Here is a 19803-nt window from a genome sequence, read left to right on the forward strand (position 1 = left end):
AATAGATTGTTCAATATTCAAGACAAGTCTTTGAAAATCCATTTCCCAGTAACACTAACAAATAATCCCAAAGCCCCCAAGAGTTCTGCAGTGTGCTGCTTTAGCTGGTTTCTTGCAACCTATGTGGCACTGCAAAGCTTCCCACAAACTCTTCATCAGTTTCCAGCCTAGAAACACAGCAATTCTTATAAGCAGAGCAAGGCCCTCCTCCAAAAAGAGGTCTCATCTTCTCAGCCAAAAGCGGGTGTAGAAGGATGATAAGAGGATTCCTGAAGGACTACCTTGTGTTATTCAGGACCTCTAGAGCTGAGTCATCCCATCCTGTCTCAAGCGCAGGATGATCTGGATGAGAGGATTCAGCCTAGGACTGCACTGACTCCACTTTGTATGGAGGGAGCTTAACATAGTAGCTCAGAATAAATGCTGTGTTTTCACAGAGTCCAAACTCAATGACGCACATCTCAAAGCTGACTGGGTGAACTGTGCACCCAGCAAAGGGCAGAGGTTGCTTTTCACCTTGATTTTGCCAGTCCAGATCAATGTCTGACAGCGAGAATAAAACTGAGTTTTGACATAAACAGGTATGTGCTTTACCCACACAGAGATAGCCCAGTAAAATGGACATTTTTCAAATTAATGTTCAATAATCTTTTTATATAAGTAAAGGCAATATGTAACCACCAAAACTTATCTCAGTGGCCATTGCTCCAGACAGACTTTGCCCTACTTCATGATGGAAGCAAGGAGGTGTAACCCTTCTTTAGCTCCTTTCTATCCCAACACCCTGCTCCCAATTTAATTTCCCAAAATGACTGATTAGAGGCTTTGTGTCAGTAATTAATCAGCATGGCAAGGACTTGGGCTCTTACCAAGCCTTTGCAGCTGCAGCCCCTCTGGCCCCTGCATGGCTGTTCCATCTGCTGGCAGCTTGATGACATCCATGTGAACCAGCTCATTCTGCAGGCAGAGGAGATTCCACATGAATAGCATGCTTTGCAGCAACAATACAGAGACATTCAGTACTTTGAAATGGCAAATTTTATGGAGGAATTTTAAAAAGCTGCCCAGAAGTTGCTTAATGTTTCACATTTGGCAGCTTGCTAACTTGGTGCTTTCCACAAAACCTTCAGGAAACTGATGCTTTGGTGCACTGGAACTGAGATCCCCTGGTACATTACCTTGACATGTGCACTTGACCTGGAAAATTTTGAGTTTTGGGATCAGTTTTTTTGGTGACAGCTGGAACAGTCAGCTTAAATCATAGTGTTTAGTTAAATCACCCTGTGTAGTTTAAGATGGATACTTCATATTCTCATGGAGCTAACTAAAGCCCCACATTAATGAACAGTAACTTATCATCTTGCCAGCTCTTGCTCCTTAACATCTTTTTGTAATCCCCAGAGCAGCCACAGTTCAAAATACTCCCAACTTCATGGGCTCTGAGATTCCAGTAATGGAATGTAGCAAGCAGTTTGCTACAAGGGAAATCTGCCCCATGTCTCTGTTCTCAGCAGACCTCTAAAGAACTCATGACACTGCTGTGCAAGGTGGTGTATTAACACAGGGCCAAAAAGTTGTGTCCCAAAGAGTTTACAGTTGAGGTGGGAGACAAAAGACAGATGCAAATAGACACAATGCAGGTAAATATAGAGAAATTACCAAACGAAAAGATACATTCACAGACTAGCTTTGGGAGTTGAAATACCACTGCAGAATGGAGTTGGCTGTGACTGTGAGAACATCCTGGGACTCCAGAGGTCTCTTCCAACCCCAATCACTCTGTGATTCTCTGATTATGTGATAAAGAACAAACAACTAGTGATTAGCAAGCAGTATGGGCTGTGGATGGGATGGTATAACCTGCAAATGCCCCACTGAAGTAGTGTACGAACAAAACCTAACTTCTTAGCTCAGTGAATGAAGATGGAGTCGAAGCTTCTTTTAGCCCAGAGCAGAACTCAGGTGGAAAAAGATATTCTGCCTAGCAAAGTCAATCCCAGGAATTTCCATGTTGGGGAATGTGGGAGAAGATCTTGTTCAGTACTGCAGTTGAGAGGGGACAATATTCTATTGTCTATAAGGCATTTTTATCATACTCTGGGGGCACAAAGCTACAGAAGATTCAACAAAGGTCAAAACCCCATATAGTAATGTTCTTCCTTCTCACTAATTCTCACTGCTGAACACCCACATGCACTTGGCCTATTGATGCCAGTAAATTGTTCTCTAAGAGACCAGCAAGAAGCAGGACAAACTCCTGCAGAGTTCCACCTTAGCAGCTCTTACAGCACATTGGTTACAAGTCTGATTCAGTGGGTAAAGGCAGGAGTGATGCTGAGAAAGAGGCCACGTGTGCTAGTGTACAAGTGCATGAATTGGAAAGAGCAGTGCCCAGAGTAATCAGCACCAGAGCATATTACACTGCACATCCAAATAGGAGTGCCGGTGGGTTGTTGGGAGTGCAGACAGGACAAACTGAGCAGGCACGTGCCCCTGCTCAGGCCCCCAGGTTTGCTTGCTCTCCAGAGAGCATGTGCCCTGTTCAAGACATGAGTCTGGTCTGAAGAGCAGCTTTGGAGCTGCCTGCAGCTGGTCATGTTGATACACCCAGTGTGACAGATGTGTGATCTGTGCAGGCCCAGAGATGTGCTAGCACACTATCTTTGTGTTCTGGTAGAAAGGCAAACCTCAAGAGACCTTCCTTCTAAGCACACACCTTTCTGCAGCCTTCCTCTGAAGATTTCTCCCAGGACCTATGACAAGAGAGAGGCCCCTACGGACAGTTTCGGCAGCCCCTCTCCTTCACAAAGGACCCTGCTTGTGCAGACTCCCCTGCTGTGCTGGTTTTATCTTGTACCCAGCTTCACAGCATAAAAAATGCTTCTGTTCCTGGGGCTCTTTATCACCACAGCCATTCACATACTCCTCTGGGTAAACAGCCTGCTGACAATTTGGCCTTCCAGGAATACTGAGCAATAGTATGTTGCTTCTGCCTAATAATTGCAGAGCACTTTGTAAGCATTAGTGAATCAGGCCTTACAGCTTCTGTTTCCCCCTTAGTTCTTATTAGCCTTAAGTGATGAAGCAGGCCCAGAGCTGTTCAGTAATTTAGCTGTAGGTCACACAGGAGGGGGTGAATTATGAATACTAATCAAGCCCGGGATTGCTGAGCATCAGCCTGAGAAGCAGTGCCTTGCCGCATCCCAAACAATTCTTTGAAATGGCTATGACATTTCTCCTTTTTGATAGGCAATGTGTGCACCCAAGGTGGGGGCATAGAATCATCCAGCAGCAGAAGTCCTGCATCCTTCCTTGATGTTTTTCACATTTATGAGGACACAAGGTCAAGTCCAGACAGTCTAAGTACACAGAACTCACGTACTTTTTCATGAAATTTGTCCAAAGTGATTGTGCCCATTTCTAACGGAGACAACCAACATGGTCAAGGCAGATCAACTGTCCCTGGCTAGCATTTGACAACTCTTCTATCTAAATCTTGAGTGTGGTTTGCCAAATATTCAGCTGGAAGAAAGAATTAAATGATTCACTTTGTGCTCTCAGCTTTGGAAGTGTCAAACAGCTACCAGTGTTTGAAGAAGCTTTATTTCTGGATAGTTCTGTCAAAAAGATAAACAAAGCACTCTTTAATTTATTCCCTATTTGTTCCATGGTTTTGTAGAATAGAAAACCTCTGGAGTGTCTTCAGTTTTATGCTAAATGAAACCCAGAAGAAGTTCTCATGAAACTGGAATTCAAGCAGATTGTCCATTTTGCCTTGCTGGATAAAACCCCCACAAATTATAACAAAACATTATTTTCATCCTGTTTCTTGTTTTCCCTGTTGAGTCTCTGTCCCCCCCAAAAATGTCCAAAGCAGACAGCATCTGAAGTGTTGCTGTATTCCACCCCTGCCTACAAAGTAAATACTAGTTCTGGCAATTTTAGAGGTAATTTCATCCAAAAAAAAAAATCTTAAAATAGTCCTTTCACATGGGTAAGGCCAAGTTCATTACAGTAAAATAAGGAATAAGTGGAAATGACAATGTGCTAAGTGAATGCAGATCTTAGAAGTCACACCAAGAATACTTAGAAAGAAGTATCTATGCGCTCAAGGGACAGCAAAACCACAGATTATGATGTGGAAACAGTTAAGGACTGGTGCAAAAGAGCCTCCAATTGGATAGCTGCTACCAGACTCCATCTGCAGACTCTTAGGTTGTCCCAGTTGTGGCACTTCTCTGAAGTGACTTCAGCCAGTGTTTCCTGCCTCCTAAGGGGACCATGCTGAGCACACCCAGTCACTGGGGCTCAGCTGCTAAGTGTACCCTGCCAAATCACCTCAGCTGCATGTGTCTGGCTGGAGGCATGCACCACCCGCTTCAACACAAATCTTTTGGGCATTGCTACCCAGGAGATAACGCAGGAGCTGAGTGCTGGGACATTCTTACTCTGTCCCTGTCTAGGGAGCTCTTTTGGGAGAAGGACTTGGGATGCACTTGCAGAAGGGATTTTTGATTCTGAAGCTGCATGTATGAACCTGGAAAAGTCTATTAAAAAATAACTTCAAAATCTGCGTCATCTGCCTGTGCATTAGGAGATGCTCCTGTTCCTGAACTGGATATGAAGTTAAGATTTACACATTTATGCTAGAAATTAATCCCTGCCGTGGCAGCAAGGCCTAAAAATTTCAGAATAGGCAAGCCTTAGTATAACAGATTGAAAAATGAGCATCCTAGGATGTAAAGAAATTTCTTCTTTTGTTGGGGAATAATGGGACAGCTGCTTCAAACTCATATTTAGGGCAATGCAATTATTTTTTAGCATGAGATTTGAAATCTTCAAATGTAAAATGAAATAGCCAGCAGAAAAACCCACACATTGGGATTCAGAGACATGACTCTAAGGGTCATTTTGGGACATTAATTCTAGGTTGCTATCAACATATTTCAACATACTCTAAAAGGAAAAGTGAACAAAGGCAGGGCACGCAAAGTAGTTTTAAAAAGTTGTATTGGATGTGAGTTGGCAATATCATGGCAGGGAGAAACCCTCTGCCTTTCTGATAGCATGCTGCCTCCCACTGCAAATGCAAGCTTACTCTGTACTGCTCACTGTGTCCCACATAGGGAGAAACTTAAATTGACCCTCTCCCAATCCAAATTGCAATCTGTAGGGGAGCATTTTGGGGATGAGAATCTGGAAGCTGTGGAATAAAGCAAATTATTCTGTTCTGTGTCTAGTTGACCCTTCTGGGACAAAGAAAGTGTGAGAACAAGGACCAGGCTTGAATTACTGCTGCTGCCAAGCAGGAAAATGATCTCTCATTTTCAGGCCCATGGGGTGCTACAGGTGCAGGCAGGATGAAGGTTAGGTCCTGACAATGAGTACGCTGACTCCGCTTCATTTCAGAGTTTAATGTGGAGCCCCAGAGCCAGCTGTGACTGCACCAGCTGCTATTGCTAACATTTCTTTTCAAACCTTCCTCATTAGAAATAAAAATAATACTAATGAATCACTGAACTTTTGAGGCAATTTGTTATAATTTGATTGGAAAAAAGAAATTGCCACCTACTGTTTACCTTAACTAAAGTCCACGAAACAATCCGCCCATCCGAGGAGACAGAGAAGAAGTTGGAATTGTTGTCCATATCATCTTTCTGCCACTTGACCTTAAAACAAGAAGAAACAAGAAGACAGTCCCAGTTAGCACAGGGCATTCAGCACTAGCAGGACAGAGTCCCATGGCCTCAGCAAGGTCTTTTGAAATCCTTCCTGAAGAGCAACTGTTTTGCAACTAGGTGGCTTACTGGTGTGAAGACTTGTCTCCACCAGCAGTTTTAGAACTGTCCCGAGCACTCCAGTCAGTCATTTTCCTGCAGGATCCTCCAGCAAGGGAGTAAAACTGGAAACTGCAAACTAGAAACTCTGCACCTACCCATGGCCACTGGAGCAGTACCATCAAGGAAGAGCCTTGTGAGGTGTTTGCTCTGTATGCACCAGACCCCTACACCGTGGCACAACACCATCCCAGAGATCCCTAAGACATCTCCAAACACCACCAGTGGTGCCACAAAAAGGTCCCCAAGCATTAGCCTTGCCTTTCACATTTGCCTAATTACTCCAAGTACAGTGCCATATGGCCAGCCTTCAGCCAGATAACCTCAAATTAGCTTTCTGCCCCTATGTGGGGTGCAGACAAGACCTTGCAAGCAACATGTGACAAGGGTCCTTGGGGCACTTCTGCTTCAGGAAGATGAAAACTTCTCCATTAAAACTGAAATCCTCCCTACACCTTCAGAGCATCTGTCTGCCTGGTAAAGGAGATTTGCCTTTTGACTGTGACAGCTCAGCAGGAGAGATTAGAACTCAGATAAATGGCTTACAGTTTAGAAGAGACATTTCAGTTAGACCAAAAGCATTAAGAACACTCGATTTTCAGATCTGGGAATTCAATCAGACTAAAGGGAAAAGAATGACTTGTCACTGGGTCTGTCAGCACACACTCCTGTTGGCATCTGTCAGATCAGGATGGGGACAAGCACTTTAGAAGATTCTGAGAGGCTTTTCAAAGGTATATCTGTTCCTGTCCAAACAGTGGAGCAGATAAAGTTCCCTAAACATCATCCCATAAACATGATAAATGGGTTTGATCATCCCAGAGCTCACCAAATACTCTATCCATGACCACTTATGTAACTCGTACCTAGTCCAGGAAACAAAGAGCATTCTCAATACTTTAATTACACAGATTGGGTATTCTTGTGACAGGTCCTTGGGAAAAACTGTTAATTCTCTTTTGTAAAATTGTTTATACTGTGAAGTTCTGTGGAGCATGAAAATTAAGCAAGAGACTCAGCAAAGAGTAATTAACCCTCCAATGAACATGTTTTCTTCCTTTTCAGAGGAAGGAAAAACAGAATGTAAAAGGAATCCATCCAAGAATACCTCGAAATGCCAGTTTAATGCCCATAAGATACAACTGAAGAGCTCTGAGTTGCACATCCCTGCACAGGTGAAACTGTAAGTCTCTATGTGGAACTACTTCTGCTATCTGGCAATAAAGGTATGGCATAATTAAATATGACCCAGAATAAAATCACAAATTATTAAAAAGCAGGTTCAACAGGACAGTGATTGCCAAGGCTGACCCATTGTGGACAAAATGTGCTGGGTATATCTATTCCAAGAACATCTCCCTGAGATCATGAGCTACTGCTGACAGTGATAGTCACCAGCAGGTGCTCCAGATGAAGGAGATGGTGTAGTGAGGAGTTTTAATTCAAGGTGAGAAATGCAGAGCTCATGGAAACCAGTTACAAAAACATGTCCAATATGCCTCATGCTGGGCACAGTAAAAGGGTCATATTTTGAATCAAAGATTTTTCAAATGTCACTCTAAAATTGTCTGACAGTAAGATGTTTTTATGTGTATGTCCAACACAGTTCTCCTCTAATTCATGTTCTTTCTCTCCAGCTTGCTTTCCCAAATATCTGGGGAAAACTTTGCAGACCATTAGACCAATGGCAAATACATCATTGATGATGGTTCAACAGCTGTAGTTCATCCCCATCATTCTGTGCAGACACAACTTCTGAGTACTGATGTCTACACTAACACAGAGTGTTGCAAGAACCTCATCTGGAGGTCACCAAACAGCATAAGAGCTATCAGAAGCTCATGGGGGATTTTCCAAGTTAATTCCTTTCAGCATTCCCAAAGCAAAGAGCTTTACCTCAGGGTTTGCCCACTCCAAATACCCTCTCTGATGGGGATCTATTCAGGTTTTCTACTATTAGTTAGGTGTCACAGTTCTTCCTCCATTACATGGATAGATGGGGTCACCAGCCCCAAAAATCAAGTAGGCTGATCTGCTTGGGGTACTCCTGCTCCTCTATTCACAGCAGTGAACAGCACTTGAGTTAGGTACTCTTTGTAGACAGCTTGAAAAATAGCCTCTCAGGGACACCAGGCTCTGCCCTCAGATGACTATTACCAGCTCTCAGTAAGGATAGCTTGAATTTCAGAAAGCAGAAATTGGCACTTAATACTTTCAATTTTCCTTCAACACCTCTGACACCTTAATCGTGTTTGTGATCTTTTTCCTCCTGATCTCTGAATCCCATAAATGCTTATTAGAGTAATTAGCCCTCATGATACTGCAATCAAATCGGGCATCTGCTCAGAACTGGCCTTTTCTCTGCTCCCAGAGGCTTGTCAACATGGCACAACCTCCTGTCATTAGCACTATCCGTGCTGTGAGGGGTGGAGCATCTGAGGAGAGAACCAAGTAACTGTCTGCACAGTGGCAAGAAGTTAATTTTTCCCCCGAAGCATGTGATAATCAGCCAAGGATTTTGGCTGTGGGAAGCTATTTAGAGCAAAAGTTCAACTATGATACAATCAGAGTAAAGAAGCACATGAGAAAGAAAAGTGTGTGTAAACAGCTGAGAGGAGACAAGCAAACAAAAAGCAGCAAGCACTTTCTGTCCCTGATCATGATGCAACAAAAGGAAGCCATTTTTCAGTGATTTTTAACCTGTTTCTGCACTGCAAAATTAGCGTGTGAAATTCATTGTTGTAAGAACAGACTAACAGTTTTTCTTTTGATTTCTTAAAGCTCATTTATTTATAAAGAACTTGAGACTATTCAAAACCTTATTTAATATACAAAAATATAAATATTAAAACTTCATGTTCATTACTATGTACAGCAGATTAGCAGGGTGATAATCCATTCATTTCCAGCATAAGAATACTATCATTTTTATCTGTGCCAGCTGGTAATGGCTCCTGTCCAGCAGGAGATTAGACCATTTATCCAATCTGATTTAAAAACGCCCATGTTTCTGATGTCATTCCTATGAAATAAATAATGCTTGATCTGTTTTCACAAGACACAGGCTGTTAGTCACTTACGCTGACACAATACAACTGGTCAAAATCACCCTGGAGGAGGCTGGAGCATGCTGCAGGCACCAGTTACTTCAAGCACAGATCTGGCTAGCCCTTAGCTTGCCAAAACTCAGGTATGGGGTACCACATGCAACACATTGACTGATGAGCAATTCCTTCCCTTTCTGTCCCTATAATTATCTTTCAAGGGGTTCTTTGTCAGCATTGCAGTAGTACAACCCTGCTGATACCTGCCCTAAGTGAAGTAAGGCAGATTTTTTTGTCACTCAGGGTCTGAAAAAAACTAATGAAATCTGCTCCAGCTAGAGAAGAGGAAAGACAAGGGCATTATCAAATCCCTCTCCCTCCCCCACAGATCACCCTTACATGAACTGGCCAAGTAAGACACTCAGATGACTTTGGCATGCCAACATCTCCTTGGGCTGCTGAGGAAAGTCCATGCTATTTTGACCTAGGGACAAATTCCTTCCATTGCCAACCTGGCTATCAGTAGACTTCTAGGCAAAGCCATCTTGGCAATGCAGGGCTTGGAGGGACTGAAAAAGAGTACCTATTATCTTCTGAGGCAAAATCAGACACTCCCCTGCCACTGGTGACAATTCACATTGGTTGCTCTCACAAGTCTCCAACAACCAACAAGGTACTCAACAACCTTCCTGTAGATACATCTGAGCTTAATTTATCTTATACAAAAGATTTCCTTTACCAAGAGTCAAGCCAATTACTCTTTACTATCTCCCCAATGAATGCAAAGAACAACAGTTTATTCCCCTTTTTCCAACAGTCTTCAAAAGAGCAAGAAGAGTTTGTGCCACTGTTCCTTTTTCCCTCTCTCCAGCTCAAATCAATTGTCTCTACTGTTGCTTTCAGGTCCTGTCTTCAGGACTCACTCCTGCTCTTCCTCTTCAGCCTGGCTCCACAGCTGCAAACACATGGTACAGGGCTACCATGAGGCAGGAGTCACAACCTCCTCTCTCTTACATTCTCGCTAATTAATTAGAATGACACATATCTTTGTGTAAAAGTATTGCATTGCTGATCACTGGTGGTGATCTGCTATGCTTCCCCTTGGGCACCCTGCTGCCTAACCAGCCATCTCTTATTTTGTATCTGAGCATTTAATTTCCCCTCTCTAAATGTAGAATTTGCTCATCTTTATTGAATTTCACTGCATTGATTTTGGACTTTTCTTCCAATTTATCAAGATAATTTTGAACATAATCATGTCCTGCAAAGTGCTTTGTCCTCCCAGGGGGGGCTTCCCTATTCTGTAATTTGAGTTAATGAAAGTATTGATCAAAAAAAGACCAGAAGTGACAGCTGGAGAGTCTCACTTGTAGCACCTTCAGAGTCTGAAAGTGAGCTTCATATAACTGCTCTTTGAGCACACTGCCTAAGCCACCTGAGCAGCCTCTTTATGGCAATTTTACCTAATTAATATTTCTCTGCTTTGGTTATTGGTATGTCACTGTGTAAGTCTGGATCAAAAGCTTTAGTCAAGTCAAGATGTATTGAGATGATAACCTTGATTGCTTCTCCCTTATTCATGAGGCACATTTATCTGGGAAAAAAGGAAAAGAAATTATACTGTCTTGATAATCTATTCTGGACAAATCCATGTCAGCTTCTTTGAATCACCTTAATAGCTAGACACTTAACAGTAGTGTTGCCATTTATTCAAGTGCTTTTCCAGTCTTTGAAATTGGTCTGACCGGACAGTAATTCCCTGAGTCCAATCCTATAATTTTCCTCCAGACATTTTTCCACTCCTTCCAGCCCTTTCAGATCTTTCATCCTTTCCCTGGCCATGCTTTTGCTACAGGCCAGTGTGCAGCCCAATGCACTGCTTTGCTATTACCTACATTTTTCTACCCCCTATGGCTGGCTTTGGATGCCTCTACCTGGGTGAATTGTCCAGACACTGTTGTCTGATCTCTGATACTCTCTCTGTGCCAGCTCCCCTCCAGCACTTAAGGACAGGGCCTTTGAAGAAAGAACCTGCAGATATTTTTTTGCCAGACACTGGCTCTACAGCATCACTGAAAAGTGTGTGGGGATTGATGGCAGTAGACTAATATATTTCAGTCTGCCCATGTCACAGGTACACAAATGAGTCTGAGTCCATCGGTGACAGCAGAGTGGTGCTTCTCCTCACCCATGCTGCAGAGCACATCCCACCCCTGCCTCTGAGTCAAGGTACTCATTCAGCTCAGATGCTATAAATGGGCTTGCACATAAACCCCAGCCTCTGCCTAAAACGCAGGACAGATGTAGCCCAAAAACTCTCTGAAATGCAAGTAATGGCCTGAAACTGGTCTGGTTATTTCTTTAAGTATTTATTCCAGGGTATGTTTAATCTGATCTTGCTGATGAGCAAGAACTTATCTACATATTCTTTAATATGCTCTTTCCTTATTCTGACCTGTGCTTTTATCCTCTTATTACATTAAGCAGAAAGTCTCAAGCACTCGCTAAAAGATTAAACAATACAGCATCAAATATTTCATCCTTATTCATACCACTTAGTAGTAGCTGTAATCTTGCTTTAGTAATAAATCTATACCATCAGTCCTTTAACTACTTTCATGCTTCCCAAATATTTTTCCTTTCCCTTATATGACTCAGGATAACCACAGCTCACTTAACACATTCGCTTCTTTTTATTAATTTATGTTTGTGCTTTTCCCTAATACTCAGTTTTAGACATATCTTTGTTTCTGTGCCTCAAGCATTTATTTGTAAGTCACTGTCGACCTGTAGATGTAGCTGTACAGGCCCCTCTCAGAGACTCTGCCACCCTGCACAGCCCAGCAGGGCTCAAGGATTTCACTCATCTGCCTCCTCAGCTGAAGAGAGACACAGGCTTGTAGAAGGCCACATGTACACCACAGAAGCACAAGTGCTTCCCAGCCCTGCTGTGCTCTTCCAGCCACGCTCTTTTGCCCATACCTTGGTCACGCAAGGTAAGCAGTGGGATTCAGACCCTTCTCCTTACATTTACACTGGCTAAAGACTTTTACTCCAGGCTTCCCACTGGCAAACATCTGCTCCTTGAGCAAGGGAATCAGCCTCAGCTCTCTCTTGCTGTGCCTGACCTGGCAGCCAAGCACAGACACAAACCTGCTGTACAAACCACATTTCCTGTCTCAGTATGCTCAAGCCTGGTCCAAAGCAAAGTGCCAGAAGAGCTCTGGGGCTCTCTTGAGGTGGACAAGCTGAACATGCGCTGTGATTCAGCACAAACTCAAACTCTCATGGATGTAGTTTGGCTGCATCTGTTGCACAATGGCCCAGCTCACCAGCTGGCAGATGAACACCATATGGATTCTCACAGAGATACAGACAGACCAAACTCCAGCTGGGAATATCCATCTAAACCTGGGCATGTTAGTCCAACTGTGGGCACCTTTGATCTGTGTAGTGGACACTTTCTCCATTTTGCAACTAGCCTGCCTTTTAGTCATGCTGAGGGCTCACACTGAGGTGCTGATCTACAATACATTGCCCCACAGGTCACATCTTCTGAAGCCAGCTTGATTTCCCCTGTGCTCTGGTGCAAATATTCTCTAGGACTACCTTACAGCAGTCTCTGCTTCTGCTAAGAAGCAGTTCTATTTCTTCATTCTGTCACCCTCAAATGTGTTTCTTGTTGGTTTCTGACAGCAACTTTCAACAAAACAGCATCCAGAAACATTAAGTAATTACCAGCAGAGAAGAAATATTTCACTTTCTTTTCCTGTCAATGAAAAATCACAATTTTTTTGTTTATTCTCCTCTCTGGGTCACTCACCTACGGTGTTTGCCAAGGGATTTGCTGGTGTGAAAGTCTGCTTCTACACTCAGTTTATCCAGAGTCCACTGACTTTTTGTTTTGCTGAAGCAAATAATTTGTCCCTCCTTGCTGCTGAGACAAAGCAGTGCATCTACAACAAAGTTCCCAAATGTCCTCCATCAAGGACAATGCCAGCTATTCTGTATTTGTTGCTTATCATGTCTGACACAATAAGTGGACCTTGACACCTTGCAGAGGATCCTCTGCCAGCTACCACAAGTGAAGCCAAGGTCAGGCACCCTGAGGAGTGTAAGCAAAATGCAAGGCTGCTCTCCTGCAATCAGTCACAAGAGATACCCCAAAATTAATCACTCAGCCATCTAGAAACTACAGAGTACTTAACTCACAAGCAAAGTAACTCCAGCATCAGATTTTATACATCAAGAGACAGGAAGAGCAAGGTTTAGAGGAGAGGAACAGTGCAGTATCTGGAGCCCCTCCCCAGTGCCAACTTGGACAGCAGTACAAGTTATCCTATGTAGAGGTGGGAGGAAGGAAGACAGAAAACTTAATTCCTCACCATGGTTATTTGAGATAAAAGCAAAAACTGAGCTTAGTCCAGATGACTCATTTTGACTCAAGGCAGTAATGAAGATTTTAAAGGCTGTGATAACTCAGTGCAGCCTGGTCAAAGGTCAAAGCCCAGTCAGACTCTTTAGCTAAGCCTATACTTGGTGAAGAAAGAGCTCCTGGGTCCTGCTTGCACTCAGAGCATATGATACAACTGTGGAGAAGATTTAGCTATGCTCTGGCTATCTGTAGGTGTAGACTTCCTGCCAAAGGTAAATGTGGGCAGGCAGGAACCTTAGTATGCCCATCTGGTCCGTCAGGGAGGGCACCAGAACCATGGAATCACCAACCTGCCCATGCTGGAGTCAGCACAAAGGGCTCCCATCCTGAGACACACACTGAGCAAAACAGATTGTGGTCTCTATCTGCACTTTTTGCCATTCCTGTCTATTACCTGGGAAACAGACAGCACTTCTGCTGTGCAAGAATGAAAGATGTCAAAAATTTTTAAGAAAAACATTTTTGGTCAACACTGTCTTTGAAGGTATTACTCCTTGGTTTTTTTTTTTCCTCTGAAACCCTGTTGTGAAAGCATAGTCCCTGTCCATATCTGCACCCCTGGGCTCTAGAAAAACACTAGTATAAGCACAGTGAATCAAGCCACAAAAAAAGAGAAAAAGCCATCCCAGAGATGAAGAATCAGGTCTGCTATATGGTGAGAGCTGGGCTGTCACTGTCACACTCAAGAAACTTTGCACATCCAGGAACTTAATGGTAAAGAGTCCATGAGTTGGGGGACACCTGTCTGCCACTACCTGAGATACCTCCATGGGGAGGATGTTGGAGACTCTCTTGAGGCAAAAATTACTTTTCAGACCAGGAGGCTGATGCCTGCATGAGGGCAAAATCAGATATCCCAAAAAGGCTCATCTGAGCCTCTTCCTCCTAGAACCCATCTATTGTTTAAAGGAAGGCAAGTTCCACATCGAACTACAAGTAAAACAGAAATATTGAGCCTGTCCTTCTTTCAGCGACATAAAAAAAAAAATAAACTAAAACTAGAATTTTAACAAAACTAACTTTAAGGAGCAAAGGCAGATATATCTGACTCTGTAAGGCCTGATGAAATTCCATCTAGAAGAGCACTTAAGGGAGCAGCTGAAGCAATCTCTTAATTTCATAGCAATTAGCTATGAAAACTAGAAGAGTGGAAAGGTCCTGGGGGACAAGAACAGGGCAAAAATGTCCCCAGGAAACACAAAACAAACCTGTCTTGAAGGATAGGTTAAAGGACAGTGGATGAGTCAGCCTAATGCTGAACTTGGAGAGCTGGAACAAAGTATTAAGTCATCTGTATATATGTACAGGATAAAATGAGAATCAGTGAATATGGTCTCCTTCAAAACAGACCTTATCAAAGAGAATTTATTTTATTCCCTTTCAGGGTAACAAGTCTAAAAGAAAGAGTAGATTTGTTACCTTTAATTTTGTAAGGCTTTTGGCACATTCCCTGTGATGTCTTCAGAAGAAAAATAAGAAGTGCTTGAAAATTAATTCCCAAGAGTTTAGACAGCGATTTCTTGACCAGATGGGAGAACATCTCTAGATGGTTCCCACTAGGGACTATCCTTGTTTCTTTTAACTTTATTTAGCTCTATTCTTTTAACTTTGTCTAGCCTCTGTTCTAAGTATCCTCTCCAAGGCATCAGGTTCAGTTCTATACAATATTTACATTAGTAAGTTGCATACTGAATTGCAAAATCCACAGAACATTTGCAGATGATGCAGTTGAAAGATATTGAATTCCATTAGGATAAGGACTCAAAGTTATCTTGAAAAACCAGAGACATAATCTGAAAATAATAAGGTGAAATGTGATAAAGACAAGGGCAGAGGGACACAGACAGGAAGAAGAAAGCATTAAATGTGTAGAAATTAGGGAATTTCTGGCTCAGTGACAGTAGTGCAGAAAAGCATCAGCGGCTGTTGAGGGAATCAGCAAAGTGATACTGCTGGAGTGGCACAGAAATATTCTCACATGTATTAAGAAGTGTGTGCCATGTAAGACAGAGAAGGCAATGACTCCAGTCTGTTAGTACTGGTGAAGACAGCTAAACTATCCAGTCTCACTTTGAAGAAAACACTGCAAGAAAAATAACACAACATCTGTGAAGGCATGATGGGAAGAGGACACTCTCAAGGCCTCGGCCATTTCTCATTTCTGTGGTTCACAAACAGTTTCCCAGTTCCAGAAAGGAAAGTTCAGTTTTATTTTAAATTCAGTCTCACCTCTCACATGTTTACTGTGCTTCATGTTCAATCACACTGTGACTGCTTTGTTCACTGCAATAGATGAGACTGCTTTGTATAGCAAACAAGTCTTTTGAGTGTGAGTAAAAGCTGATGGGGAGAGATAAATGAAAATTACTTGTTACTTAAAAATAAATCCATTGAAAAATGTTCCTATCTTAAAATCTGGGTTTTCTTTTAAATGCAAATGTTTCAGCTATGACAGGAATCTGCAGATAAGGGAGCTGCTAAGCAAAGGAGGGTTCTCAGTACTGTTCAGTCTTTTGTAGAAAAATCTGTTGAGATTTTAACATTAAATATGCAACAAGGCAGAATGGATCAGTTCACTTTGCTTAGGAAGTAAACTTGCCTCTAGGACAGAAGCCATTGAGGAGGTAAGGTCTATAAGGAGTAAGTCCTTCTAAGGTGAGTCAGTAATATTTAAATATTTGGCTGTAGTGTTTGCCTTAGAGAGGAAATGGTTTAGACAATTGATGAATATCAAAGTGTTCAAAGATTCCAATGTCTGTCATTCAGTTTGGGCTTCCTGCATCTCTCTTACATCTTTAATGAGCAATTCCTAAATGATCTAAAGGACTCCCTGCCATCCTATCTGTAGCAGAGGCAGGGATTTACTCAGATGACTCCTTACTTTACCCACTGTATGTTTGTGATGATGAACATGACAGTCAGGAGAGTCAGGGTGGCTGACAGGCTTGGTAACAGTAAATAGGTACTAAAACAAAGTCAGATGCTTCATCTACAAAGAAATCAGGCAGGAACCAAGGCAGCTAACTTGGCAGGAACATATGTCACCAAGCAAAGATGCAGGAGGAAGAATTCTTTTAGAATACCTATGATAATGAAAACATCTCAAAACCCTCTGGAATAGAAGACACAGCCCAGCACTGCCTGGATGCTCCAGGAGCAGTCCTCAGCTCCAGGCTGTCAAGCACCCATGTCATGGGCATGAGGTTGGATGACGACTTTATTTGTGGGTACTACCAAAAACTGCGCCTATCTGGTGGAATATAGCTGTTCTGGATACAGACAATATCAGGAACTCCCCATCTAACAATTCTGCAAATTATTTTTCTCCTTCTAGCAGCATATGGCTACTTTCAAGTTTTACTACAAGCATTCCCAGAGTTTTCTCCTCCAAAGTCCTTGAAAACTTCCTGATAGCTGAGGGAAAACAACTAGACGAACTCAACAGCAATGAGGAGACACTCTAAGATAAACTCCCACATTATATTTAGTCCCACAAAAACTCCACTTTAGAAAAACACTGCTATCCTATACCTAGATTAAGTGCCCTCCACCTTGATGGGATCCTCCTGGGATTCAGAGGACCAGGCTCCATCTCTTCAGCACTAGTGAACTCAAGGGTGCAAGGTCAGCCAAGAGGAGCAAGGAGTTAGGCCCATTGCATCAGACCATCCACAAATTTGGGGTGCAGAAAATGGTAGCAAAACCTTTCCTACTAAAGAGCACATGTGGTGGTAGTGGAAGGGACACAGCAGTAAGCAGAGAACATGGACATAGGAGTGCCACTGAGGCAAGGCAAAGGCCCAGCCTGAGGCTTGTGCATCACTCATGCTTCAGAGACTCAGATTTATCTGAAGAAGCAGAACTCAGTTATAAATAGCACTATATAAGGCTGGCCCTACTTTCAGTTTGTTTTCTTCCTGCTGGGATTTGGATGCTCTGCTTTGTACAGCGTTTCACCAGGAATCTGTGTGCTTGCTCCCCTCACAGCACTGCCCAATGGATTTATTAGGCTGACATGTTAACAGACAAGCAGGGAGGAACCAGACATTAGACTGTCACCTGTTTGTCCCGTCAGTGGCTGTGTTCCCATGTCAGACACAGCATGCAGCTGAGCAATGCATGCCAACAAAGCTCAGGGGTATTTCACCAGTTGCAAATCACAGTTCTTGGTTTCAATTCTGACTGTACTCATGATGCAAGATTCGCAATTTACAATAGACAAAATATGAAGTTTACCACTCTGTGTGCAGGAAAAGCAGATACACAGGGCAGTCAGGTTCACATCCAAACCCCCAAGCTGCCTGATGTTGCTATGTCAGAGACAGTGTCTGCAATAAGCCTGACAGAAGGTTCCCATCACCACAGGATCAAGTGGATCACTTGCAGCAGGGATGGGGGAGATTCTCCTGGGTCCTGCTGGGTGCTGAGAGCCCTGGACATCATGTCAAGCTGTGGCAGCTAACCATGGCTCTTGGGGTGGGAGAAGGGTGGGAGGCATGGCCTGCCCCAGCTCTCTGTATCTCACTATGTATCAACGTGACCTTGCCTGCACCATCCCTGCCTAACTTGCCTCTAACTCTGCCATTAACATTCTTTTACTTTTATTTCATCCTCTTCAGAGCAGCATTCTGTTGTTTCACAGGCTGTATAAGAGCCATTAAGACCCATCAGTGTGTTTATATATGTGCTATAAAGCAGCAGAACAGAATTCAAGGATCCAAGCAACCAAACAAATGCATTACAACTTCTCTGATATTTTAAACCTCAGGCTAACATCTTCCAACATCCCAAGGCTTGAAGGGACTTTTAAATTTTATAAGTGAAATTTTCTCCACAAATTAGCCCCAGTGCAACTAATAGGCAAAGAAAGTTTCTTATATGTTGCTTGCAGACACCAGAAAAGAAATAATCAACCTGAAAACACATATAAGGAAAGTTTGGATATTAAGTAAAAGGAAGAGGGTAATGAGTGCATGGAAAAGAATCTATTTAGCAAGGATCAGTGAGAGCAGAAGGTAGAAAATAAGTTCAGCATCTGAATGAAGTACAGGGGGAAATGCAGCATCAAAGCAAAAAGTGCTCATTTTCTAGACAAACATTACATGATCTACAATGGACACTTTGCTAGACAATTTCTAACCCAAAAGAATCCATGCCCAAGGCACAATTTAAAAATAGCCATGAATAATTTCAGAGTCTCCAGAAGACACAGTTAGATACCATGTCAAGAAGTAAAATGCCAAAGTTAAACTATCAGAGATTTTGTTCATTTTTGTCAAAGACATTTAGGAATAAGCATTTGGATGTTTACCTTTCCTAACCTATAGTGGCTTAAAAACTGTCCAACAGTTTTGGACAAGGTACAAGCATGCTGCAAAAGACTTTATCCACAGGACTATCTTGCAATTTCCACCAGTTCTACCATGCATAAATGAGCCCAAAGCTTCCAGATGAATTTTTGTGTCTCAGCACAGCCTTTCCAAGAAGTGGTAGAAGTTAACTCTGTGAGAGACAGGATTTCCTCCATTAGGGCTGTGCCTGTAGTGAGCTCTCACAGCAACTGGGGACAACCTGAAAGCTGCTGATCTGGACTCTGATTTCTACTGCAGGCATACAGCAATTCTTCCCAAGCACAGCCCTTCCTCCCCAGGTCCCTCCAGGACAGGACAGGGAGACAACTGATGCTTGTCAGTCACGAAATGCCTCATGGTGCTGCAGTGATGAACCCAGTGTCAGGTACCCAGCAGACCGGACAACTGCTGCTGCAACAGCCTTTTACTGGACACAGAATTCAGTGTAGGAAGCAGGACTGCAGCTAAGGACTTCTCCTACAAGGAAGCCTCTGACAGACTGATATCTCTGAACCCCAAATGCATGCTCACTGGTCCATGGATGTTTCTCCCACTGCCTCCTACTTCTGTGGAAGTGCAGAATGAGTGAAGTGACTTCTCTGGTCTCTTTTCCTTCTGGGATGTCAGAAGCTAATACAACTTTTTTCCCTGTTTGCACTGGGCCAGGTATGCAAGGCATGGCTGGTAGCACAAAAATTGTAGTAGAAAGCTGGAGCTGAAGGTCCTCTGTGCAAACATTGAACTGACCCAATATAAGAAACACAGTTGCCTTGCATTACTAAAGAGGTTTGGTGTTAAATACTCTTCACGATTAGGTTTCTGCTCTATTTTGCTTTCAGGCTACATTCTTCCCCCTTTCTTGGCTTCAGATTCCTTGGCTTCAGATCTCTGCTGCTTTCCTTTCTTCTCTAGATTTTTGTTTCTCCTCTAGAGTTATCCCCCAGCAGTATCATCACAGACTGAACTATCCTCAGCAAACACCTATTTTGTGCTCCTTAGTGAAGGCAACAGAAGGAGTATTGAGGCTGTTCTGAGACAGCTGATCTTTATTCTGACCTTGATAACAACCTTCTGTCTTATATTTTTCTTGTATTTCCTTTGCATTAAACAATTTGTGTGCCTGAAGCCAAAGGAAC

The 19803-nt window shown here is 42.9% G+C and overlaps 1 protein-coding gene across 1 annotated transcript in view; it reads right to left on the reverse strand.

Moving 5' to 3' along the window:
* Nucleotides 1-19803, reverse strand: part of DNAI1 (dynein axonemal intermediate chain 1) — a 141296-nt gene that overhangs the window by 50753 nt on the left and 70740 nt on the right. The window contains exons 14-15 of the mRNA XM_058826171.1: nucleotides 5580-5669; nucleotides 870-957 (exon numbers count right to left, since the gene is read on the reverse strand). Coding sequence (XP_058682154.1) covers nucleotides 870-957; nucleotides 5580-5669 — 178 coding nt within the window. The remainder of the gene's footprint in view (nucleotides 1-869; nucleotides 958-5579; nucleotides 5670-19803) is intronic.

The sequence above is a fragment of the Poecile atricapillus genome, chromosome Z (assembly GCF_030490865.1).
Source record: "Poecile atricapillus isolate bPoeAtr1 chromosome Z, bPoeAtr1.hap1, whole genome shotgun sequence".
Taxonomy (NCBI): Eukaryota; Metazoa; Chordata; class Aves; order Passeriformes; family Paridae; genus Poecile; species Poecile atricapillus.